The sequence below is a fragment of the Varroa jacobsoni genome, unplaced genomic scaffold (genome assembly GCF_002532875.2).
Source record: "Varroa jacobsoni isolate VJ856 unplaced genomic scaffold, vjacob_1.0 scaffold_278, whole genome shotgun sequence".
Classification (NCBI taxonomy): Eukaryota; Metazoa; Arthropoda; class Arachnida; order Mesostigmata; family Varroidae; genus Varroa; species Varroa jacobsoni.
Window position 1 is genome coordinate 73,724 of NW_019213180.1, and position 27,972 is coordinate 101,695.

At 39.9% G+C, this 27,972-nt stretch overlaps 1 protein-coding gene and 1 long non-coding RNA gene across 6 annotated transcripts in view; one reads left to right on the forward strand and one right to left on the reverse strand.

The window, feature by feature from the left end:
* LOC111258946 (kinesin-like protein KIF19) overlaps positions 1-27,972 on the forward strand; it is a 69,101-nt gene that overhangs the window by 23,335 nt on the left and 17,794 nt on the right. The window contains exons 7-14 of one of the 2 annotated variants that reach the window (XM_086967659.1): positions 6,725-6,985; positions 8,943-9,099; positions 12,614-12,838; positions 13,146-13,348; positions 15,642-15,834; positions 16,781-16,994; positions 18,408-18,706; positions 18,923-27,797. In XM_086967659.1, coding sequence (XP_086823785.1) covers positions 6,725-6,985; positions 8,943-9,099; positions 12,614-12,838; positions 13,146-13,348; positions 15,642-15,834; positions 16,781-16,994; positions 18,408-18,706; positions 18,923-18,948 — 1,578 coding nt within the window. In that variant the 3' untranslated portion in view covers positions 18,949-27,797. The remainder of the gene's footprint in view (positions 1-6,724; positions 6,986-8,942; positions 9,100-12,613; positions 12,839-13,145; positions 13,349-15,641; positions 15,835-16,780; positions 16,995-18,407; positions 18,707-18,922; positions 27,798-27,972) is intronic. The other variant, XM_022830542.2, reaches the window with a different exon arrangement.
* Positions 5,572-13,713, reverse strand: LOC111258953 (uncharacterized). Of its 4 annotated transcripts, XR_002679323.2 has the most exons (8): positions 13,491-13,713; positions 11,202-11,239; positions 10,902-11,058; positions 8,935-9,012; positions 8,425-8,530; positions 7,643-7,759; positions 7,399-7,489; positions 5,572-5,872 (listed from the first exon to the last, which is right to left on the reverse strand). It is a non-coding gene; the product is annotated as an uncharacterized LOC111258953 (long non-coding RNA). The 4 variants fall into 4 exon arrangements; XR_002679326.2 differs by lacking the exon at positions 7,399-7,489; XR_002679325.2 differs by lacking the exon at positions 7,399-7,489 and having other exon boundaries at positions 5,572-5,938.

Consider the following 27,972-nt stretch of genomic DNA (forward strand, 5'->3'; position numbering starts at 1 on the left):
GCGTCGTTTGACCTGTCGTTTTCACAGCGCTCATCTTGGATGTAAAACACGTAACAACATCGTTAAAACAACAGAATCATACAGAGCTACCTAAGGCATACATGAAAATAGGTCAGGGCGCTTTGAAGGTCTGCTCAGTTTGCGATCGACCGCTAACAGCGGTAAATATTCTTAGTTTTTTTCAACAAGATTTATGATTAGTTACCGATATTCGTCATTCTCCTAGTTTGTTTTACGGATACAAAGTTCGTACGGAAGTCGTATAAGTGGTATTGTTAATTGCCCGAAACTGTTGAACTGTTACCATAAATAAGGTAAAAGAACAACATTTTATATTTGTGTTAGATGTGCTTCTTTTTATTGCCCGGAGGGTTTCTTAGCAGCTGTGTATTGGTCATACGATTTCGAATACCTAATGCCGTTATAAATAGCCTCAGTGAGAGAATCGACGGATACCATCTAAACTACACGATCCTAAATGAAAAGAATACGGTGCTAAAGCCGTAACTCACTCCTATTCACCCTGGCCCGGGCCGTCATTGGAGCGTGTCGATAAGATCGTACGTTGCTGCCGATGGTCTGGGTGTACTGTCGATTGCTGCGCCACGTATACCTGAGGCTTCTCAGGAACTCAAAACGTCTGATATGTCCTTTTCAGGCAATACGTTGTAACAAAAAACTAAATAAATGTTGCCAAAAATTATAGCTTCTGACGTGAAGCTACCGCTTGGACGAGAAAAAGTTTCTCTATCTCGACATGGAAAGCAGCACCAATAAATATTGGTATAAATAATAGGCAAAGAGGCCTTCAGCGAAAAACTAACTTGTCACTGGTGCAATCAGTCTAACCATGTAAACTTGAAAGCCGAAGATCGGAAACGAGGTAACTACTGCATCTTAGGACTATTTAACACCTCAGATGGAAGAATTATTTGCTCTACTTATATAGAATGTTAGCTAAAGCAGAGCCTAACAATACGCAATTGTAATAATATTTCTTCCTAATATCTATTGCGATCTATAACGATAAACTAACGATCTAATCAGAAATTGGTCTCTTCTGCTCAACACCATTGTTCGACATAATCGTTTTTGGATGGGTATAACGGACTGATTAACGTCTTACTTATGGCGACGATCAGACAGACTTTTTACTAATGATAGTTGCGAAATCGTATCTAGAGTACTTCTTTCCATATGTCCTGGACTCGGTATCTGAAACTCATAATTTTTTATCTTCACTGTTTTCGTCACAACATTTGCTTTGAAGAACATTGTCTCGAACTATCAAAGAGCGTATTGTTTAGGCTCTGCTTTAGCTAACATTCTATAAAAGTAGAGCAAATAATTCTTCCATCTGAGGTGTTAAATAGTCCTAAGATGCAGTAGTTACCTCGTTTCCGATCTTCGGCTTTCAAGTTTACATTGTTAGACTGATTGCACCAGTGACAAGTTGGTTTTTCGCTGAAGGCCTCTTTGTCTATTATTTATACCAATATTTATTGGTGTTGCTTTCCATGTCGAGATAGAGAAACTTTTTCTCGTCCAAGCGGTAACTTCACGTCAGAAGCTATAATTTTTGACAACATTTATTTAGTTTTTTGTTTTTATTTTATAGCCATGTATATTTATACAGCCAAGGATCGATGAAAGTGTTTACTAAATTCAATCCACTGATGCTGCTTGGTTTAAATTAAAGCTATTTAGGTTTTTGGATCTGCTAGATAGCCCTGGACAGTTTAGCAGTTATGTTAATTTGTAGAAAATAAAATTTAACTTTCTGTTCATTATATTAGCGACATATCGACATTGGATTGTGTCATATGTCGAAATATCTGTATAGGAACAAGTGTCGTGCCTGCTTTCTTGTACTTTCATGTATATTTTTCATAGAATGGTCGAAACATCAACAGGTACAGCATTACCGTATGGCATTGCAGGGTTCATGAATATAATGGCGGACTGAAGCCACAGGCGTAAACATCTTCGAAGACGTATGCCGTCCGACCAGATCAGATGGCCATCGTTGGCAAGCACGTATGCTAGTAGCTCTATATTTGAGCTCTGATAGAATGTTAACCTAGCGTATAAAACAAAGCCCTCCACGGACTTTCATGGTAACGAATTGACCTTGTTTTTTGGTGGCATTGGCCTATCTTCACCGCTGGGGCGCTTTGATAACTGATGCAAGAATACACTTTAGATATTCCGAAATAGCCCCATGGTGTCGGACATGCGAAATAACATCCCGGGATGCCACCTGCTGCTTGCAGCAGTTGCAGCAAAGCAATCCCAGAGCCATTCAGGACTTTAGGTTGTCGAACCCGTGTATCCATAGCAAGCGTGCGATGTGTCTACGCCAAGCGTCAACTATCCGCACATTTTAAAATATGACTTAAATGATTTTAGGCACAAACGAACATGCGCAGCTAAGAGCAAAGTTAGGGAGACTTGTTAACAGCACCCTGGGGAATACGACTTTATAGTAAGGTCAGGCCCGTACATAAACGAAGTGATCTCTGCAATGCATTTTTTAAATATGTTGGAGAACTGTTATTTATTTGTATGTAAGCATTTCATGTAATTATCATATTAGCTATTGTTAAAGTTCGATATAATACGTCTACGGGCACCGGGCTTTCGTAATGTGTGTGCTTCACGATACTGTGAGGCTTCAACTAACCGTTTTGAATTGCAGTACCCGATAACTCTGAGCTATTTTTGTCCCGACTTTTACGTCCGCACATATTTTCATAGATAGATATAAGATTTCGATGACTAACTAGACCTAACGGGAATACCGAAAACGAACATTTTATATGGTAGCAAGGCTTCTAGGGTGTAGGACGCACAACCCCGTCATTTACCAGCATCCTTTTAACTTGTTTAAGCATCATTAGTATAGCGTATTTCCTAATATTACGGCTATCATTAGCACTTAGTATGGACTGTGTAGCCTAGCGCGATTTCAGCGTATAGTTGATTTCTGGAGGTCGGTGCCTCAATAGTCAACTGAAGTGGAAGTTATAAGTATGCCCTGCTGGGGTCCATTTAACAAACTTACATACTCCCCTGTAAAGGTTCTGTCGCAATCTGCTTATAGCGTCATAATTCAGTCTCGACAGCCGAAGCAGTCGACTTAGTGCGATCTATTTTTACTTACATTACGAAAACCCGAGAAAGAGCCCTAAAATAGTGTTCAGTTAACTCGTCTATTTGGTGTTCAACTATCTACGAATTTTAGGAAAAGCAAACAAGTATACTTTTCTAGATACTCTATATTTTTTCGACAACTCTTCCCAGCGAAGGAAACCCCCTTGTATCCAATTCGCACTAAAATCCTGAGGTTGTAGTTTCATATGAGACATTTAACTGACAAATTTAAACCTGAAAACGTTATTCTATATTGGGTTATAATATTTGGAACAAGTGATAGTTCAATCCTTTCACTGAATTTCAGTGATATAGTATAAATATAAACGTATTCTATTCTATGATGTATAGTAAGCCGCTCGTTTGTTTACTTATCATAAGCCAGTTAGTTCGTACGGCTGTAATTAGTGCCAAACACAAGCATCCCATATATACAGGACCTGGTCTCTATAACATCTCAATATTTAACACCGCAGGAAGTTAGCTACGAGTCGGGCGAGTTTCACATTAATGAAAGATTATTGGGTGGGGTCTGCAACGATTGTCAGAGCCACCTAGCGATTTCGTCGTTCGTCGAAAGCGTTTAAATCAGAATTGAGGACAACGGTGTATCATTTTGCATTTGGGTGGCACTAGTACGCTATCTCGTTTGCTGGTGGCTGCCAGCCGGAGTTTCATTGATGAGGGATGGAGCGACGCGGGTGGAGCCCCGCACTATTCACGCAAAAAGAGAGCGACGAATTGACTATTCTGGAGACCCAATTCCAGATACGGCGCTGCTGCTGAGTTTGATGCGCTTTCCCCAAACGAGGTTGACTGGCTGACTGCCGATGTCAGCACAGCGATCGAAGACTTGCTGCTTAGGCCTTACATGGTAGTGATTGATGAACTCTGAAGAATTACGGAATCATCACGACGGGTTAAAGCTGACACTGGCCAACCACCAGTTGAGACCCGGTCAAGTAACACCGGATGTGAAATATACCGAATACTTAGCCATGACCTCTCTACGTGTCCATATCATTATATATAATTCTGCTCTACAAATAAGCTTGAACAAATCTGAACCACACGTCTCTACTCACTATAAGTAATGATTTTAAATAATATGCTGGTTGGCTTTCTCTATACTATATTAGAAATGGGTTGTCTGTTCTTGATACAAATATATGATCGCTGTCTCATTTTTTAGCGGTAAAGTTCCGATTGAATAGCGACTGTAACCATTTTGGTTCGACAATTTGCCGTTACAACTGGACCACTGCGTGATTTTTGAAAGAGCTTTAAATGTATTTAACGATCCGAGTCAAGTAAAATAGGAAAAATTAGGATCGATACAAAAGGGGGTGCACGTACCCAAAAATGATCTCAGGTTTTTAGTGGTGGCTGTTGTCTGACATACGCACACATCAGTACACAGCGTTCCGCACGTATTTAAGTGAGAAAAAGCAACTGGCAAGCTTAGCTGATTAGCCATTGTTGCTATCACCTCCATCGAAAATACGACTTTACATCCCGATAACTGTAGGGTACTGATCAAATGGGCGTTGATGTTGAGGCTCTTGTCTTGATTACCGCATCTGTCCTAGGTTGGAGTAACAATACACAAATAGACTTGTCCCGAACCTATTCTCTCCGGACGATCTACAAACATTCGTTTGTACATGGCTGCCAAATGCCATTGGCCCAGCATACCTATAGCTATGTAGGATAGGCCTTAATTTATTTCTAATTAATTGGAGCGCCTTTAGTCAGTACGACAAGGACAACAAACGTTCGGTTCTTATAAAAAGAAGAACGTTGATTAAGTGAGTAATGATGTTGCAGTAACAGCAGTTCTACCATTCTAGAGGCCATCAGGGCTCGTCGTCGTGTAGCATTACACTTTGACTAATATAAAGACATCTCAGGTGCAAAAGGCCGACATTTACCTAAGTGGATTATCGAGTTATAGATCGATATCGTGTACTGGATGTAGATGATGATCGTAATAGTAGCGATTGTAAACGAAAATAAAAACAAAGCGGACTCTCGAGGGTGAAAAAGAAAGTCAATAGGATGTCGGCGTATAAAAGAATTCAAGTAGCATTCAGCCTTAAAGTCGCAGGAAAGAAGCTCGAAGTTCGAGCTTCGAAACGGCACTTCTCGTGACTTGGCTGATTTGCAATTATATCTATTGCATTCGAAAAGGTGACATATAAACCGTGAATATAATACTATACCGAATAGGTCTATATATAAAAGTGAAGACTAAACTAACAGATCAAAACAGCAATAATACAATCGCACTTTACTACTACTACTAACTCTTTGCAAACGTCAGACCACTGAATGCTTGAGCGAGGTGAGGTCGTTATGAAGGTCAACGCAAAATGTGGTTCGTTCGAAGTTAAGGGTTATCAGAAAAAAAGCGCATGCTTTTATCGATCTTGTTTAGTAAAAGACGAATAAAATGTCTACTAATCGTAAGTGAATCCGTTAAATGAAATCGGTAGAATCTAGGACGTTTCTTTCTAAATCCAGCCACGTTGTCATACGGTATGACTTTTAGCGAAATGAGAGTATTCGTTGATTTTTGCCTAGGCTATGCAACGGGGCCCAATTGCCAAAGACACACGAATCCTATTCGCATCGTTCACGCGATTTTATTGATTTGCATAGCATAACCGATACCGCTGCCCGACGTGTCCTTGGTATCGCTGGCTTTCCCGTTGGCTACCTGTGATATAAACACAATGAGATTTTACGAGAATCAACTGCCGCAAAAACAGGTCGAAGAATGAAGCTGTAAGTAAGACAAGAGTTCCATAAGGGGATCAGCAGCTTATTACAAAAGCATGGATTCACGCTATTGAGTAAATTTTTATAGCAATGACTCAGCGCCGTACCAATGCTGGAAGGAGCCTACGTATCGATAATATACGTAAGGTCATATATAATAATAACAGTTTATAAATAAACATAGAATTAGCTTTGAGATAATGTGTGAGGCAGACGTGATATACGGCATTGAAAACCCGATCGATATAAAGCCCTCCGATGCACTGATCCGTTCCGATTTCGGTCTTCAAAATGATTATGCATACTTTCTTCCCAACATAATTATAGATTTTATTTGTTCTAAAATAGATTTTCACTAAGCAAAAAAATAACTATGTTTAAGTTTTAAGTAAAATATGGAAAAAATACAGAGATATTTACACTATGTGCTAAGATACATAGCTCCTTAACTCAGAACGATTCTTAGTCGTAAGCTTCTACCGCGTAAGACACTATTCATTGTATATATTTTTTTATTAATCTATCCTATTTCGAATCTCATTGTTATAAGTGTTAATCGATCATATTGAAACTACTCGATGAACTGGGTTTTGTTGTGCTGTGGGATTATTTCATGTATAATTTTAATTCTGCAATTCTAACTATCTACGTATCATAGCATCCAGCCAAAACGAGGTCAATTCATATTGAAAATCAGCGGGTTTTCGAGCGCATGCCTTAGCACAGTATATTAGGCCAATATGTCCTTGATATCAATATTCCTATCGTCAATTAATCGTAATTATTTCAGGCAACGGGGAAACGTTTAAAGGAAGGAGCACATATTAACAAGTCGCTTCTAGCGCTTGGCAATGTTATTAACGCCTTAGCTATGAAATCGGCGAAGCACGTCAACTTCCGGGATTCAAAACTGACCCGGTTACTCAAGGAAGCTTTAGGCGGTAACTGTCGAACGCTTATGGTAGCCCACATTAGTCCGGTACCATCTGCCTATGAGGATAGCCGTAATACGCTTATCTACGCAGATCGGGCACAAAATATTACAAATAAGGTATGATCCATATTAAATTCTCTGTCCCACTTTCTCGATTTCTTTCTAAAACAATATAATACTTGGCTGGTCTAAAACCCAAGCATAATTACGCTAGTGGTAATAAGTTTATCATCAACTTATCACACACCATCTGCTCATACTTGGGGTAGATAATACGCTAGAATAGCACAATGCTACTGGTTGCGCTGTTGCTACCCTATTCTTGCCTTATAACCTTATACTTGTCATTGCATTGAATTTACTAGCTGGGGCGGCGGGCAAAGCAGAATGTTCATTTTTATATGGAAACCCACGAGCTTTCCCTAAATTGTCATATGCACCGCTATATATGTATATATTCAACGCAATGCTTTTTTGGCCCGAACTGAAGCTTATTGAAGAAAACGTAAGAAAGCGACGTGTTCCTTTACCTGCGTATTGCGGATAAGTCTCATTTCAGTGCTTGCACTGATGACACACAGTTTCTAGCCAATCATCCCAATCCTTCCAGTACAGTATTTCCTATAAAATTTTTACTGGTTTACTGTAAACGATATGATTAAACAGTCAATTTGGCCACCTTATAGGCGACTCTATGATAATTCAGCTTGACTGTAAATGGTGCTCGGTAGAAAATTGTGTTAATTTAGAACGTTTGAAAGGCATATAACATACCAGATGCAGGCTCGTACCGCTAGTATTTTTATTGCTGCGGAAAACCCGCCGGATGTTACTCCATCGGAAACCATTGTAACTGGGTTGATATCAAGTGTGAGGCTGGTCTGAAATGGACTTTAGAGCAAAGCACACAGGCGTTCTCTACATAAGCATATTTGGTGCACATTGCGACGTCACGATTTACTTCATGTTCCAATGTAGTTTTACGTACAACTACGAGCACTTATGCAAGTCGCGGATTACTTGGAAAATGGGTCTGAACCCTTTTCTAAAATCACCTGTCTTTGGGTTATCACCGTAGCGAACGATTGATTTCGAAGTGTTTTGAATATTTCGATAAACAAACGATGACATAATTATAAGTATAGTATAAGGTCTAAAATATTTAATTCATTGGGCCATATTTTTCGACAGGGTGAAGGCCTATTTCTTTCCGGTGCAGGAATTTTAGTCAAAAATAACCGCTAGATGTGCTACCCGTAGAAACTCAAATAATTTGCAGAATTGCTGAATTATACCTCGTAGTCAAATTCAATATGTGCACGATGTGTTCATGGTAGCTCCCTCATTTAATAAACAGGATTCGAGCTTTTTGCGGTTTTCGCATAAACAAAACTCAACCCTATTAAGTATCGTTTAGTTGTTTGTAAACACGTTCGTATGGCGTGCCTTTGCTTTATTATTAAATGCTGTATTTCTATTGTATTCTCCGTTAGCCTCCGGTAACCCTTGCGCCTAACCAGTAGTCAACGCAATCCCACCTACGGAATAGCGCTTACGTTTAGCGTCGCGTCGTTCAGCCTCACCAGCCAATACTAGTCGCGAACCCGGCCTGGATAAATCCCTAGCCGTCCAATATTTCCATCAGTTAGCGCCGGTAGTAGCCTGTGACATTGAAATAGATGGAGATACGAAGCGTAGTGGTCTGGGCATTATTACCATTTGAGTTAGTGGATGCACTGGTATAATTTGTTTCAGTTCGGTCCTATCAGATTCTAATATTCTCTAGGATGGCTATTTTAGCAGTTTCACAGAAATTGGCGAACTTGACTGGCCCAGATATTTGTTTATATCTTGAGGGCTTCAAGGGCTGTTATGTACATCTGCTAAATTACAATCGGGTGCAAACGTTTTCCGGCAAGTTTAGTAACTTTATTTTAGGAGTTCTACCATCGTGATCCTAGTCCTTGTCTCAAAATTCGCCTTTAAAGGACTAACTATAGAGGAGTTTGTCGTATGGTAATTTAGTGTACGAATGCAGTTTTTTAATAAATCACGATTTGATTTACCTCTGTAGATTCGATCGAATGTGGTGGATGTAAGTACGCATGTAAACCAGTACCAGGGCATTATCACAGAGCTGCGAGCTGAAATTACCAGACTGCAGGATAAAATCGACCAAAACGAGACGAACAATGTCAAGATTCTACCGATGCCTACATCAAACGGCCATGGTAAATAAGTATCCGGTAGTGTGGATAACGGAACATATGTAAGAAATGTTTATATATACTAGATATGCCATACACCTTTAATGCAGGAGTCTTCTCACGAATGACTTCTAAGACCTGATGGCCAGTTGCTGTTTCCAAAGCTCTCTGATATCTCCAGGATGTTTGAGCTGTTATCCTGCGCCACTGGGTATATACACCAAATTCGTACGATGTCGTCTAGATCGACTAGAGATATATCAAAAGAATAGGGTGTTGTCGCTTACGCTTTATACTGCAGAGAGGCTACACAGAGATTAGCCTGAACAGCACAGCTATGGTAATACGGTTGATTAAAGTGCTCGAGCGCCAACGGTCGAGAAACCCGTGCGGGTTGATATTAGGTCAAGGTAAAAATAACCAGTTGTTAAAGGACTGATTAACTAGGGTTAAATCGTCGTTACTGTTGGTTTCATAGTGGGGAAAAAGATGGAAGCAGTTACACAGCAGATTCGAACACGTCATCACATATTAAGTCACAGATGTGTGCTTTCGCAAAGAGAACCATAGATGAAACCTTCGATTTTTTTTTTTATATATTTGCAGAAGTGGACGGACAAAGAATACTTATGAGGGATCAAAACTCGAGTTTTACGCCTGATATTGCCGTTAGGCATTCTATAAAATGGTAGACTTTTAGCACGTAATGCAAGGTCTTTAAACTCGCTTTCGAACCTAGCCTATGACATATCCTAGCCTACGACAGAATCGTCGGAAAAGTCCTGTATTCACTACGACACCGCGAAGAAATGTTTAGATTGCATCAATCTATTTTCAGTTTTCTCACTTTGGAAGAATGGTCACCGGAAATTACGCATTAATGAAAATATAATTGAATTTACTGAAATGGCAATATCTACTTAAATGTATATCTGAAAACCGTTTGTAACACTCTCTGAAGACGTGAGAAAAAAGCAAATATTTAATTGTTTTAGGGTGCAAGGAAATTCAATTTTATTTTATGTCTTCCACAAACAATTACATTTTTTCTTTAATGGAAATCGTCTAGTTATTTAAAGATTTATGCCTAACTTCGCCTCATTTTGCTATGCCGTCACGTACATCTGAGACCTTCAAATTGGCTCGCTTTCATACAACATGCTGCGTTGTATTGTATATATTGTCGACCACCATTTGTACAAGCGAACGGCCGCACTAGTAATAACCGCATATCACAAAAACATCGATTTTTTTGTCACTCGTTTGCATGTACCGTTCGTGCTATCACCAGCAGCGGGTAAGATGGGGGACGGCAGGAGGAGAGGGAGAGTCGTCGTAATTCGCTGTTTTATATATATATATATATGTATATATATAGCGGCAAACTCACAACTATTACACTTCGAAGGTGCGGACTCGGCTATAACCTATTATCAGGACATTACATCATTGACAGTGGATGTCACGTGTGCTGAAAAATGTTACCATGGTCGCGGTTAGGCGTCATGGTTAGGTCGCGGAACGGCTGTCTGAACGAGGAGAGTTGGGGCGGCTTGAGCTCGTTGAATGGGGTGAGAGGGAATGGAAACAACCGGTAACATATATATCGAGGGTAAGGGTAGATCTATCATAACGAAAAGTGATGAAGTACCCATGTAGTCCCCCTCCTGCAGAATGGTCTCCAATTGATCTGGAGTAAAACGCGTTTGTGCTTTAGGGTTTGGCTTGCTTGAGTTTTTGCCCCTCTTCCCGTCCCTTCATATGTTATGAATAAATTTCGGATTGGGGTCAGGACTCAAACAGAGGCCTGATGGAAAGATACATACCTACAGATCCTGGGAAAGCAGATTATGAACAGGGTTGGCTGGGTGCAGCTGAAGTCAGTGCTTGAGTAATGCTGAAGTCTATGTGTCCGTCACTGCTCGTACAATTCATTTTATGTTTTCGGCCCTCATTGTAGCTTAATTGCGATAAATCATGTACCTGAAACGACGATATTACCGTACTTACAGTTATCCTTTGGTAACCCACAATAATACAGATACAATTTTATAGCTTATTGTTTTTCGTAGATATACTCGTCACAATCGGCAAACATTGAAAAAAATTGACACTGTTAATCTTACATTGAAAGGACGTCTGGTACCAAGATGTCCACGAGAGCCTGCAATGGATCACGAATAGTATAGGCGTCCTTGTAAATATGAATGAACTAGACAAAATACTAAACAGTAACGCTATTCATCCCTTGGCAACACAGTTTCCACACAACGCAAATAGCTTGACTAAAAAGACGCATTATTAAAAATTGAGCCCTCGCAGACAATGGGGGTGAATAGACGAGATAGCCAAAGGTGTGGGTAATATCTTTTCAAATGTTATCATCCATTTGCCTTTTCACAAAAAGCTCGTCGGAGGTTTTCATACATTTTCTATTCAATGTCATTCCGTGAGCTCTCTATGATTGTGGCTGAACTATCTTTTCCGATCGGTTTTTCACCTGATCGTAAGATTCAGGCTATTTTTTTTCGATGTACGATATTATTGTGACTTGTCTAGGCGCTACTTTATTATGTATATACGGTTGCAAGTTGTGTTGGACTAGTGAATAGTTTCTAATGACTGCATGATACTGTAACTACGGGGATTTAATGTAATAAATATTAAAATAAATGAAAACTAATATGTTACTGAATCAAACGATGTTCCAGAAGGTGATATGGCATGTTTACAAAGTTGAATGTTGCCCTCCGAACCCAAATAAATCAACCACCATTTTACTGTATGAAACATAACATCGAAAATTCATTCAATTAAACTATGTTGTTTGAATGATAACTCGTTTATTCTGCTCGTTCGTGTTAGGATTTCGGAAATTTTTTCTATCACAAAGTTGATGGCATAGCTGAAAAGGAGCACGAGTATGGTAAAAAAAATCTGTCATTTTGGTTTTTACAGAATTCAGTCGCGCGATAGAACTCATTTGCCTCTGCTTAATAACATTGGCTGCCAAAGTACCACTGTTTCCAACGGTTGTCAATCAACGCGGCAGGATTCATGGGGCTACTAAATATTCTTATTGTCTCGTTAGTTCATTTATGTTTATCTGTTTGTTCAATTTCTTTTACCTGACTAACCTGACCGAGAGGTGGTACTCTTAAAAATCCACCAAATTTAAGTGCCAAAACCGTGATTGATGACCTCGACTACGGTTATGAATTTTTTTATAATTCACCTTCCCTTTCATTAAACTTAATTTCAACCTTGCCGCATTTTCTTAACATACCGGCTTACAAAACTTACAATCGTCGAAGCTTCAACGAATAAAAAGCTCGCATAGCGAACTGTCTGTATCGTCTAAGATAGAACTCCCGAGACAGAAATAATCGAAGATTCATTATAATTCACCTACTAAAGACCTAAATATCGGATCGAGGATTTCAATAAGCATCTCTACCTGTATGCCGTGAACCGTTATATAATTGCGTCACTTTAACGTATGAAATTAACGCCTGTCAACCTAATATCTACGTTGCAGCAATGAACAAGAAAGTTGAAGAGGAAAACGTAAAGAATCCAGCAGAGTTAAACAAGCTAAGGCAACAGCTCGTCGAATCGTTTAACAAACAGATGATGGTTCGATCAAAGATGATGGAAGTGGATAATTGTCTACTGGCGTTAAGCACCGATTTGGAGAAGCTTAGTATCGTCATCAATCAATGGGAGACGGAGAAACTAAAGACGGAGGAAGGTGGCGAGCCGGGTAAAAAATCAAAATATTATATATAAAAAATCAAATATTATATAGTAGAAATAGAGTCAACACCGTTTCCATAGAACCTTTGACTAAGCGAACATGTTTTACATACGGTATCGCCGTCGGCCACTCCATGAGACGCCCGGCTCGACGAAGTGCATTCATACTCCGATTCGAACCTAGATAACAGCTTTTCCTCTAGGGTAAGCAGGAAAATACGTAACCAAGTAGGCTAGCACCGAAGCACACAAAGTATTCGTAAAAGTCACCGCTACTAGGTGGAATAACAACGAAGGACATTAATGCCTTGCAGTAGAAGACGAGCCCGATTATGTGAAACAGGCGTGGGAGGACGTCGAATTTATTCAAGGCGAACAGCAACGTTTCCTTCAATTACGTGAAGATATCGAAAAAGAGTTCGAAGATGCAAGAGACAAGACTTATGAGCTCACCGAAAAACTACCCCATGTAGTTACCACTGAAGATCAGCGGGAACTTCTACGATTACTTACACAGGTAAAAATCGCGGTTTTGCGAATATAACAATAGCACAGCACCAACTTACTTATACGTAAGACCCTGAAAAATTGTCTCTCAAAAAAAAATAAAAACGATTACGGAAAGCTGGAAATTCAGGATAAAGTATATGAATTTTTACCTGTCGATCGGTGCTAATTTTTTATCCCAATAGGGTTATTTCTTTCGAACGACATCGCATCTTCATATAGGTACTACAAGAACTTTAGACTGATCTTTTGTATAACTGATTCGTACTGCTCTATAGAAATATGATAAGATCACTTTATCCTAGTCTTAGTCATACGATGTCGCATAGAAAACGTGCTCGAAAGCAATACTCTTAGTGCTATTTGTTTATATATTATACTAACGGACGTTCGTTGTTATTCGAAATTGGCGACTGATTTCGGCTAAACTTGCTGAGTCTGAAGTTTACCAATACACACATTAGCTGTTTACAGTATGGACACCAGAAAACGAACTGGAGTAATGCCTTCCCAAGCATCATTCGTCAGGGGAATCCGCAAGATGTATACTTGTGCAAGGCGATCGCAAGGAAAAGGTGCCGCTACAAGCTTCTTACCCGTTTGATCATACGGCTTTTTACGAGGCTTTTGAAGCTTGTTCACGTGTCTGACTGAAAAGCGTGTATATTGGGTAGGGTGCCTCACCCTTACGGCTTGCTGTATATTACTTTAGCAAATGGACCGTATCTGCCGTTGGCCAAAACAAGTGTTTTACTCCGTATTCGAGAGCTTTTAATGGACCTTTATTAAGGCGCTCCAAAACAGGACTTTAGCAAAGTTTACACCATATAAAGCCCCCTGAAATACCTGTACTTCTGACCATCAGATGCAGCTTATTTTGAAAACAATTTAACTAGAATAGATGGTGGAGTGGCTTAATGTAAACCGTTTATCCAATCAACTGGAGCAGCACGGGTGGTAAAGGTAAGCATTTTTTATGAACGGCGTTGCCTCTATTAGCAGACCCGATAGCTTTCCACGAAACCCAAGTGGTGTAGGAGCATTTTTTGTCGACGAAATATAACCGGCGCCACATGAGATTGCGTCGGTAATCATTAAACGGATACGTGTACCTTCTCGACGACAAATCGTTACTTGTAGAGGATCATATTCGAATTTCCTTCCACCCGTCCTTATTGAACGTTTATCAGCATATGCAAGAAGAAGACGGCAAAGATCCAGATGGACTTCTATAGCGCAGAAACGCTGACCAATTGACCCTGGCGAAAGGCGAATAGAACTAACAGACATAAGAGTCACGCGTTTTACAGTACATAGGCTCCGCCATATCCTACAGGGTGCTCTAGATTTTCATTTGCTGAACGCCACATGTGTCTGAACAAAATACGGCGGAGATAGCCTACGGTATGACTTCATCAAGATTGGGCTTGGCGATCGCGGCTGCGTAAGAATGAGGGTTGACTGTCATTGATGCTATTACGGTTTTCCGCGATCGCAGGCTTGTTACCTCCATCTAAGTTGAAGTAAGGGCATTTGTTTTTCAAGTGTGGCTGATTGTTTTTGACACATAAGGCCTGCGTAATTGTCTTGATGCACGCGCGAACATCTATACAGATAGACAGAGTTAATGCAATTGCGTATATTGAGCATGTCGATGTCTGTTGTTTCGACCTCTCGATATGAACGATTGGCATGTGATAGTTCATACCATGGCTAGCAGCAGGACAGCGAGCTGTAAGGGCGGAATGCTGTATAGCACACGGGGCCTGTTGTGTAAGGCACACGATGCAGTCTAGCTACAGACCTCGTCATCAATCCTCATGTATCGCTAACGCTAGGCAATAGCTATCTATCAAAAGCTCCCCCACGCTTGGCTGGGAAATGAACAAACTGAATATGTATATTTAAAATGATTAATAACGTTTGTAAAGATTACTTAATCGGTACGCTGCAGGTTTCTGAGGGTGAAATCTTTCTCTATATAATATAGGTCACCGCTTACATGTATACCAGTTATAGTTAAACAAATTAACAAACTACCTTTGTTTCTGAACACAACCATAGACATGATAATCTGCATGTTTTTATTTCTATTTTACGGAAAAAATATAGATTTTTCTAAAGGATTGATTAGTTCACATAGATTGCGAAGGCAAGTTTCATAATATTATTACATTATGAATATTAACGATAACGTATCTGCCAGTGTCGCATATATGACCTTTTATTTAAGCATATATATAGTGGCAAGATCAGTTTTTGCGTAGTATATTTAGGTTTATGTTCGAACGTTTCTTTTGCAGTGCCATAAGCTGGAAGTGGAAAAGATTGAGATGCAAACGGACCAGTTGATCAGGGAACACGAACTACGCCAGCGTGACCTTATGATCGTGCGCTATGACCGACAGAGACTATTGTCTGACGAAATAATCATCAAACAGAAGCAACTCATCGAAGATATTTCACAGGGGGTCAAGCGAAAACGAGCGAAGGCGGGTTAGTTTCGAGCAGAGCCCTCACAACAACACTCCACAGTCATTATATCCTTTTTTGGTAATTACTTCGTTGTATGGCTTGCAACGTTTAGAGGAGCTGGAACAGGCAATTCTTAGTTTCGCCGTCGAAATTCTATCTCTCCGAGTCGTAATGACGATAATCCCTGTACCGTTTATGGATAGGGTAGTGTACATTTTAGTGTACAGTATCCTTTACGTGCTTACTGCACGATGCCGAAAGCATAATTAGGGTAATGATTAAAAAATGCGCATGTATCAACATAGGAATTACCTAGAATAATTACTTCAGTCACTCGATACATTCATAGAGCAAGACCCCAATGTACAACTCTGGTTGGATATTGGATATTCATGTGGTGGCGACGGCGGTAAATGATGCAGACGGTCCGTCAGCAGTCAGAGTTGCATAGCATTACGTGTCGGTAGTTCGGAACCATTCAGCGCAAGCGAACGGTTGTGTGAAAGAGCATAGACGTATGAAACAGGGGGCATTACTAACCGCTATGATCTGAATAGTAAGTGATCGAGTGCTATATTTTCAAAAAGCACTACGTCGCTAGGGAAGACTTTTGAAAGCTTGATTGACCGACCTTTTAGTATCTACAACAGCTCTATGAACGGTCTAAAATTGATGATGAGATTGCTGGAAGCCTATACCTTTCAGTCAGCGATATTACACATATTATTGATGACATACGGCCCAACCTGAAGCCACATAGAAAAGCTAAATACGAAACTAATAATCATGAGAAGTTTTTGCACGTTTATACAGTGATCTAGCGTGCTACTTGTAGCTAGTCGTCCTCTACAGACACACCATGAATAAAAATAATAGTTAGATAAAAAGTATAGAACTAGTTAAGATTAAGATCACTCTAGTTGATAGCGAAAATAAGCAAAAGTAATCGAACTCTGAATACTTCCAGTCCAAGCAGTCAAGGAACTCAATGACTTGTACCGGATCTACGAGCAAGAAATCCAAGACTTATCGAGTGGAAGGGACACAGTGCTTAAACATTTGAATACAAATCCATACAGACCCGAAAGTGTTCTTGGCTTGAGACCACTGGGGTCTAGCGAAAGCATGTGGGAACTTAACCATATGACACCCCTCAATGAGGAAGGTGACGATGGACAACCGTAAGTAGCGACAATTTTCGGCAGAACTCCAACCATCGCATAGCATACAAAGTTGCACACAAGCCGTCTGAATTTCTACATTTTATACCTCTGAAGGGTTTTGAGACATAAAGATTAGGAGTTCACAAAGCAGTTAAAGAAATAAGTTTCCCAAAAAAATATAGTTTTCATTTATAATATAGTCATCTTTCCCCGTGTTATTACTTTATATGGTCAACTTACGTGAACCACTTTGTACTTAGACGTAGGGCTTTAATCTTGAACGTATGGCCCACAACGGAAATAGAACATCTAGCAACAGTAGTGATACACTGGAGCCGTAATGCAAATGCATAGTTATGGAACTATGAACTAAAGACTGACAGGTACTCTCAATGATTTACTAAACGCTTAGCTTGCGACGAAACGTTTAAGTCTGTCCTATCTAAATGAGCATTATAGTCTACTATAGTAAACAATACTGTTTGATCTAGGATTTACGATAAAGAAATAATAACTTGACCGTGACGGTCTGAGTAAATTGTTAACATCCATGAAGTTACATTTTTGGGAAATAATCAAGACCAAATACTATAACATATAGTTTTTGTAATATAGAAAAAAAAAGTATAGTTCAAACGTTAAAAATTAATATCGCCTAAGTTATCTAGCCATTTTCATCCTTTGGCTATGTTTTTTTCTCAGCTCATTGAAGTTCTAAACGAAGGGGCGACGAATCGCTTGGTATCTGGCATTCCGAAAAAAACTAATAGTTGTTACCTACTCACGAGCCTTCACTTAAATTTTTCATGTTTTGTCAACACTTCGTCGTATTGAAAGTAGTTTTTATCTGAAATCAATAGAATCTGATAAGTTTTTCGACCTAGTGTTTTCTGGACGTCTTAACGATTTGTATGACGACGTCGCCAGTCTCGTCGAAGTTAAGCTGTAGCAAGATTTACCATGTCTTGGCATTACCATACATCTGTAGGCTATATAATAATAAGTAAGGAATTGACTATCATAAAACCTGTGAATTTTGTTAACTGAACTAGAGAAGAAACAGTGGCCTTCAACTCAAGTTACGAACAGAACGGTCTAAGAAATAAAAACTTCTCTTAAGACTATCTAATTGCACATAAAAAAATATATTTTTTTTTATAGATAGTCTCTCGCTATGATATAAAGCCCCTAAGTACATACTCTGTTTTTAATAAGGGTATGTTTAATGTTATCCTAAGGCAATCCTACCCATCCAAGTTTGGGTTGTTAACTAGAGCCAGATACTAAATCATTTATGAGGATTATATAAGAGTAACTTTGAGATTTCGAATTGCACACATCTCATAAAGGATGCGAGAATGACATCTCGATGAAAAATAATTTCCTATCAGGATAAGAACTGTACCTTTACCTTTATTCATCATTGATCAGACGAAATGATACGGCCCCTCCGGGATTTCCACGGCGGTCACCGAAGAGCACTGATTCGATGACGCGTGCCGTCGGATCTCGACAGCTGCGAGCGTCATACTCGGAGCCGGTGTCCCCGGCGGCTGTAAACTTTCCCCCAGTGGAGCACAATAATTTCGTGGCGAGTGGAGAAGGCGATATCGAAAAAGGTACCCGTCGAATCAATTCGGTAGCCCAGGAAAGACGGCAACGGGTCTCAGCTACGTCCCGCATGTACAGGGACGCCGATATTCAACATCGATCAGATAAACAACGAGGAGGTAGATCAGATGTAAATTTAAGTAGTAATACTGAGAGTTGAAACCCATAAGCTGGCTCTTAGTACCACTGTGAGCCTGAACTGTGATACTTATTAACACAAATTATGTCCCCGCAACATTCCCCACTAGTATTAAGTAATTAGTAAGTTTGCATTATGTGGCCAGTTCTTTATACTAAACAGGGCTCGAGCTTATTATCGTGAAATTTCGTTCCAGATCAGGACGGCTGCCAGATCCAGTGAGTGAAAGTTAACGTAGCAAATCGGCTGCGAAGAACAAAAGACATCGAATCTTCATCTGATTGGGATTAATTGCAATTAGCTACCTTATTTGTCATTGTTACTCATCTGTAAGTTCACAAAAGGTTAACAAATCACAGCAGTCTACTGTTGCTGGCTGGCACAAGCTGACTTCCAATGTATATATACATACATATATATATATATATATCTAAAATTTTCGACAGAAGGACCGCGTTCGACTAGAGATTCTGCAGCATGACAACCAACGTGTTTATCCATCAGATACAAAGATCTGCATTTTCACTTTTCAAATAGATATTATAATAATCTGCAGCAGTTATAGGTGATATTGATCTATAATCAATACAGCGGAAACAAATAGCGCCAATACTACAGGTTGTATCTTTGGTGGCCATGCGTCCTACCGCACTAAAACCCTATGCATAAGGTAAAAAATCATATGCGTTCACTTAACTACGATGTCAACAATCGCTATTAAATTTAATTATTCAACCAGTGGATTTATTGCGTAGCAGCTAGACAATCAATCAGGCTCTAGAGCGTCCACCAACAGCTCAAGCATCTTCATAATCTAAAGCGCGAAACTTTTGAATCTCCTTTAACGGCCAACTCACCTGTCTTCGTACGGCCATTAGTACCATCTGGTTACTTTAACATACGGTTTGTTTGTCCTTTGCAGCATAGAACATGTCCGTGCATCTTGCTAGTATTACGCTAAAGATGTCACTCCTTCGACAATACGAAGCCAAACAAGTTTTTTTGGACTCCGCACCAAACTGAGTAGGTTAGGTCAGGTAGCTTGCTTTATTACTTAAATATCATGATAAAATTTGCGGCTGCTGCAGACGGCCACTTTCGCCAACGAGCAGAAGTATCATACAATGGTTGATCTGTTCTCTCGTAGCCATTGACTCGACAGAAAGTACTGAGCTCACGTAAATCCTAGCGGAACATCTGCGAACTGCAGCGTACTTGGAGACGACACGAAAATTGACCTTTTTATACCTGCGCAGTGAAAGGGATATTCTTCGAATTTCTATTGATTTCCTCAGTTCGTGGAACTTGAGTACTCTGCATATCAGCCCAACTTGTTGGAGTCAATCTGTAGAATATACTGTTCCCAGTAGAAGCGCCACACAGGAATTAAGGTCGAATTTGTATATTTACCGCTGCCGTTTACCTTTGGTACCACCAGCGCTACAAATATATGAGGAGAACTTGACATACATCTATGAAGGCCAGCTGCGTTGCCAAATTCATTTGTGTCCGTCACAAATATTGCGGGAAGTTGAAAAGCTCTCATGTCACGTACACTTCATACAGGTATGAATTAACCTACATATCCGGTTGTCAACTTACTTTCTACATGTTGTATGTACATCGTGTATATTTTTCATGACTAGAACCGGGTTCATTCTTAAAGATTAAATGGAAGAAGCTACCATGATCATTATATCTGATTGATTGTCGGTAGCCGGCTGTAGTAATAATGTGTTAAGGATCCACACCGTAGAATTTAGAGTAACTGATTACAGGCTTTCTACCCGTACATATATGAACTTGGCTTAAACTAGCAGGTAAATAAATATTCGAAAATTACTAGATGCTTGATTTTCATATAATTATTCCATGTCTGACTAAACCGTTGACATTCGCCCTTGTTATTAGCGTGATTACGATAGGCAAAGGGCCTCCTCGATCTGGGGCATTTAGAAATGTCAACGATCGTCGTACTCTGGTCACAGCGGAGTTTTCCATGTCGGTTGCGTTATTAGACACAGATGTCTATGGGGTAACACGATAATTGTACATGACCAGCGAGTATATGTATGGATAAGTACACTCTGATTTCCTTTGACTGCCGGTTATACTAGCAGCTGTAGTCACCGAAGGTTGAGTAAACAAGGGATTGACAACAAATCGACGTAAACGTTTTACCAAACCGCTTCGCGGTACTAACAAAAATATCCACCCATCAGTTCCGCTTCGTGGAACTCCTATAAGCACTGTGTGCGAGGATGTAAACGTAATATTCGCGCGCACCTCGGAGGTGTATATAGGCACACCTGTATCCGTCACAAGGACCCAGGTGTATATAGGCACACCTGTATCCGTCACAAGGACCCAAGCCAAAAAAGACTGTATCTAAAATATATGGTCGTACTCGGTACGTTCAGCCTGATATAATACATTGTTGTATACATTGAAAACACAGGAAGTTCGCGCAACAAGCTACTACTTGTGCGTCGGACCCACTGAACGGTAACTCCTTTTTTCCAATGAGTCTATCATTGCGTAATCATCATTATAAGCTATGTGTCTGCGCTCGTAAAAGTCAGCCAACTGGAATCCAGGCCGAAAGAGCCGTGGCTTTTAAATCGCCTAAGCAAAAACAAGCTAGTTCGATAAAGCCGTATTACTAATAGCTTATGAATTCCGTTTTCATTTAATTATCGACCTGGACCTATAAAAATCATCTGGACCGATATTAATGGGCTATTTTCTTTTAATATTTACTTATTAATTAAATTGCTAATTGACGATCAGTATTTTAAGGAATGATGAAACTGACTGCATGATAATGACGATGTTGGTCACATGTCGATGCACGATACGGTGCTCTTCAAACGATGCGTACGTTTGTACGCATTACGCGTATTTTTCATTTACGTTTACCTCTTAAGTCGGTTAAAGACGGCCTGACCGCGTGGTTAATCTAGATGAGCGTCTTGTCAGCGGTAATCATGCGCAAATAAACATACAGGAATCCCTGGTCCAAATCTCAGCGCTCGTAAACATTGTGACTACAGAGAATAGTGTTACTACGCCGTTTTATAGGTTTTTTTGGAGAGTCCGGCAAAACCCATACCGCTCAAATCTCTAGTCGGGCAAGCCGTTGATGCCACCGCCTAGAAAATAATTTTGAAAACTCATTCATACTGCTGAAATATTTCGGAGCGTTAAAAAAGTTAAGAGTAAGTTTATTGTTCTAAACGTCGCAGAGCAGACGATCCTGATATATGCTATAGCTTCAGACGATACCTGAGATACGTTGTACAATATGGAAACTGAATGTAGACTAGGCGGGACTACACAGTGTAAGCACTTATTCTCAGGTATTACTACGCAGCTGTCGTCTGTTATATACGGCTACTTAAATTTATGACCAGTGCGTTGTTGGTCGTTAAAAGGGCCAGTTTGGGGTGCGTCAGGCCGGCGTTTCTGTTTTGCCCACAATTTTTCAGCTCGACAGATGCATATGTCCTTCGGATATTTCGCCCAACTAATGGCTAGTGGTAGCGGTAGTGGTAGTATTAGCGTATCCCATAATACGATCGATAAAGATACCTGTGAATTTGAAACTATGGAAAATTAAATCTCTAGACGTCCCTTGCGCTTTATCTCTTTGAGGATCCAATGACCAATTCTTTGTCGAGCCAAACGTCCGGTTCTGTCTTTACATGCTGTAACACTTATATTACGACGTACAGGACCAAAGGACGTTTGATTCGTGATCGGAGAAAGTCCTGCGGAGATTCCACCACCTAAAGACGATCCAGTAGTCAGAGATACCTCTCGTTGTTTCTTGAAGATATACCTACCTTCGGAAGATAGAAAACGGAAATCCTATACGAAGGCGGTGTCCATTGAGAGCAGTCGCATATAAAAAAAAAGAAAAGCCAGAGAATGCTCCACCAAGTCAATTTGCTATACATGACTGCTAAGGTAGTACTAATCTTTATAATATTGCTATTGCACGTTACTTATACATCGCATTATATAACCCGTGATATCTGCTCGCTTGGCCAGCGCTCCTGTCAGGTCCGATCCGGTTAACCTTTTCAAAACCCGTACTACTAGGTATTACATATACAAAACGAAGATGATCGGTGGAAACCTTTCTGATAGGTTAACGCCTGCCTGCCGAGTTTGTTTCCGACACCCCGTAGTAATAACGACCTACGCCGGTGGACGCGGCTGTTGGCGATAATCGTGACCAGGTCGGAACGCAAGTAACACCAGCTATCACAGAAATACTTTCAAATTGACGCTTATTGATATAACTACTGTACTGCGTAGTATTCAAAGCGGTCGACCTTTTGTTGATGCGGAAAACGTTGAAATTAGTTGAGAACGATATATAAGAAAGAAGAGCACCTTATTGGAACCGAGGTTGCTGTATATATATATATATATATTGTTGTTCCAAATTTGTTTCTTCAAAAACAGGAACATACTTGTGGGATAGGATCGCGAGATTGGAATTAGTGATTTCTGTTTTCAAAACCATGATACGCCGGTTTGTCCGCACAGTCATAACTGGAATCAATTAATTTGTTCAGGGAAAACTTTTTCGTCTGCTAAAAAGTCGTGATCCGAAATTAGTTGTCAGTTTATAAACTAAAACTATGTCCTTTCGAGAATCACGATCGAGGCCAGTTTTACCTCGAAAGAATAGCTCGTGTTGCTCATCTAATGACTCTCGTTACTAGCGAATGATTCGTAGATTCTTTCTTGCAGATTTGGCAATGGCGTTAAAATATCGTCAAAAGAGTTGAAATAGACATAGTTTCAAGGGACTTCCTGCGCTGACTTCGGTCAGTTGGGTCTCATTCGGACACGACAGGTTTTAATTATCATCTAGTAGAATGGAAAAGATGCCCTAGACCACGGAGTTGAACCAGGCATTGTGAAAGATTTTATTAAGGTTGCGAGGGCTACCAGTGTTAGGCTGTGTTATTGCCGCAGTGTTCGGGCAGAGTCGAAAACGAGGTCAGCCTTCGAAGGACAACGGCCTTGCGAAAGAACAGCCAATGCGATCGTAAGGTAATTAGTAACCGAAAAACAAAGGCACACTAGACCATCGAGAGCGCACTGAACGACCATCAACAGCCTGTGTTACGCGCCTTAGGCAATTAAAAGTGCGAACGGGGGCCAGGCTGCCTATTAGAACAATGCTTTTACGTCAGAGCTGTGACCCTGGATTTCCCCGACCGCTACAAGAAGACTTGCCGCCTATTGCTGTTATATGTATGTGTGTCACTAGCATCTTTAGATGTACTATTCTTCTATGGCGAAGCGAACTGTTGCCGTCTACGCGAGTACTTATTGACACATCCAGTCCTTTAGAGCGGGATGCTGTTAAAATAGACAAAACGAATTAGAATTTCAACCTATAGGCTGATATAGTAATCGTCTAAAGGGAAAGATCTATTATAGATCAAGGTTACCGTACATAGGCCGTTTGCGGAAAACTTTGATGTTATCTTGTAACTCAATTGAAAAAAATTGCCTTTGGGCATATTCATTAACAAAAGGCGACTAATACTAATATGTTAAAATAAAGCACTATTGTTATAAGTTGCTGGAAAGAAAATGATCTAGCTTATTTAATCACGCATACTTACACCTCTCAACAAAACTGTGCACCAATCGTTCATGCTCTAACTTAGCAAATTATATTTCGAAACGAAAACAGGTCCTATGGACAATTTCATCCTGATAGAGCAGATGAATTTTAGTGTCAACTGGACGCCGTCGATCAGGTGAATCTGGGCTTTTCCTTCTTGCACGTACTTCAGCCCACAGTTGCCAAACTCTTTTGATGTTAAAATATATTGAAAAAATCTCTACTTTTATCATTCCCCTTTCAACGTATCATAACTCTCAGCTGCTCAGTATAGACTGGGTGGCACATTGCAGCCTATCGGCGATGAGGCGCCCCAGCAGGCTCTCGGCTGTTGAGGGCGATCTTCGATAAATGAGCCACGAATATTCCTCTGTAGACTTGCGTAGGTTTTATGAAGCGCGCATTTTTCAAATCCGTTTAGTCATTTGTTTAAACAAGGCCCTCTCAATTCTATATCCTAATATAGTTTTAGAAGGCCTACAATTGCAAACACTGTCATCGATAGGGTTTAAATCAAGGCAGTAGCCGTATTTTGCTTAAGTCTGTGGAACGATGATACCATCGCTTATTTTCGCCAACTATATAACAACTGAAGTTCATATAATGACTAAGGTGACGTACGGTTATAAACCCTTGATAATGTTTGAAGCTAGAAACAGATTCGTATAGTCATCATTGTGGTGTCTTTCTGGCGAAGTGTTCCACATCCAATCAGCACTCATCATACACGTACGCTGTTCTAGAAAAGTTCCGTAAGTTATTTGATGCGCAATTCGATTGGGCCAAACTGAACTTGAGTGTCTGCCGCAACTTAGAATGCTGAGGTTATCAGTATAGATTTCACGTTGGCTATCACACGTAATATTCGATCAAACCCTATTAGGGCTTCTTATAGATGACTTTTAATAATTTTAAACACAGCTCATTGCGTAACTGATTCAACGCACTCAAAATACAACTTGGAGCGCTTTATAACTTCCAGCGTATCCAGAAGTATCTATAGCGCTAGGAAAACATTGAACAATAACTTTGTTTCATACTAAACCTCAATATGTACGTGTTGCCAAAAATTTTTAATATTTTAAAAAAATATTAGTGAATATTTTTTTAAATTTAGTACTGGCTAAGCATTCTATCCTATACATGCTCAGTATGTATGTATGTATGTATGTATAGAGGTGGCAAAGTAGAAAATTGCTAAGAACGACCTTCTTTCTTCTAACTAGGATTTTTTTGTTATCCAACAGTTACGTCGGTGCATTGATCGATGGTGCGCGGGCTGATATTCGCTCGGTCTCGAGCAAACTAGGTTTTTTTTTTACTTGCCTTACGTTGACACCCAACTGACTTTTACAATTTTGAGAATTTTAATCAAAATGTCTACCTATTGGCGTGCTATTGATTATTTGAATATTCTTTCGTACAATAGGAAGACGATTTTTCGACATGGAACGACATTCGGTTTCAACAAGTTATGCACTATAAGTTCACTGACCGTTCAGCCCGCTCCATCTACCAATTGCAAGTTAGCGTAATAAAAAGCTGTTTCTATTCGACCCGGTAAACACCCGGAAAGGTCACCCACTACGATATATGTTGATAATTGATATTTTAGTAATTTCAAAAAGTATAATGATATGAGATGTTCTCACAAGCATCGACGCGGTATTAAAAACGATGCAGTTACGGTTAAACGCGCATGTCTACAAGTTACTAATTGCCTCTATAAAATACGGCTCAGGAACACTATAACGCTGCCTTTTTAGATGCTGAGTATTGAAGTGCCCGTCTTGTAAGTTCATTCCGGAAGTATGCATATCCTGTTCCACTAGGAATAGGCGCTTACATACTGCTAATTAACTGGAAACTTCAAAGTAAAAGCAATGAATCACCAGAGTCCTTGTTTAGCTTATTTTCCCAGACAAGCGAATACATATTTTCGCGCTATTTATGATGTTTTTCGATAGATTTTCTTGTCATTATATATGTATAATTTGATCATTAGCGATTATTCACGAACACCTTCGTGTATAGATCTTGATTATACAGTAAGATCAAGCGTGTACGTTGTTTGTGGCAAATCCTTAGTAAAGAATCTTTAGAGACGCGCAAAAGCGGTACGGGTATGTATATAAGCGGATTTTTCGATCATGACGTAAATAAAAATGGTCATTACACGGCTATTGGATTCAAGTGGATCCTATAGCTTAAACATTGGATCCTATATGTATACTATTTTGCGTTATTCTTTTTTTTTCTATGTAAAGATACGAATCGTTTGGGCCATGCTGGGCTAGTTACTTTCGCCGACGGAGTAACGCTGGCTACTCCCATCTAGTACAGCCACACAGCCTATGCTTTTCAGAAAACGTCATCCGAAGTCTCTAAGATGTTCATCATCACATACTGCTATGAAAGTAATTAATTTTCTACAAATCGGGCAAAAATGAAGTGTTGATCTATAGTAAGTTAGCTAAGACACCTGCTAGTCAAGCTGACCTGCATTGAAAATTGAAACAAACACTAGATGTTGGAAAAGTTCCCCAAAGCTATTATCCTTGATTAACTTAAATACAATTCTAGCACAACTAAGGGACTTTGTTTTTATGGCTTAAACGCTATAAATATTACCCTAAAACCTTCCGCGATCGATTGGAACTAAACATCAAAAAAAATCTAACGGCTATTATGGGCTGATTCATGGGCTGTGTGTACGCCTTGAAATTTACGATTCCATCAATAAACACATAAGAAAAAGACGAAGAATTAACACATTTTGGACAATTAGCTAAAGCTATTTGATATTTGTTTTTTTTTTTTGATAATACTATTTTGAGCTGTAGTATCGCTGACCCGACCAAATGGTACCAGCAATCATTATCTAGGTGTTTCGTTTGAATGGCGTTCAACTTTTACGACGCACCCCGTGTCATCCGAGCAGAGGGCTGTTACGCGATCTCGGGTAATTCGGAGTTGAAAACAGCTGTCTCATATCTCCGCTCGGTTCATCATTACGTACACACACATATAGAGGTATTTCAATTGACCGCATGGCGTTTAGCTACTAGACGAAACGGAAGCGTTACTGGTGAACGACGTTCGAGACCCTATTGAACAAAATCTCCGTCACTTATGGAACGGTCTAATATCAGCACATGCAGCAGAGTTTTGAAGCTAGAGAGCCACTTGGAGCTGATGGACGACGCACCTCTACTGTCAAGCTTTGCTAATCTTCACTCATACGTTGACGCTAGAAGTTTTGTGTATGCTTCTCTTTCGGCTGAAATGCCTAGCGGCCAATACCCCACTAGAAACAGTTTTCCGATACGTCAATAAAGACTCGTCTGAGTATATTTGTAACGGACGATTAGTGTTAAAAATCAGTATTTCGTCATCGGGTCGTTGCTTGCGCCATAAGGTTCGTCTGATCGCGTTATTTCTAGGTATATCAGAGACCTGGTGACAACTAGCCGTAAGCGTTCAGAATAAACTAGTATAGAGAATGATACTTTGAATTTCCTACTAAGCGTTTTGCCTGTTTTGCAAGACGGAACGCGTCTTCACACGCACATTTTCCTTTCTATTTTTACAGT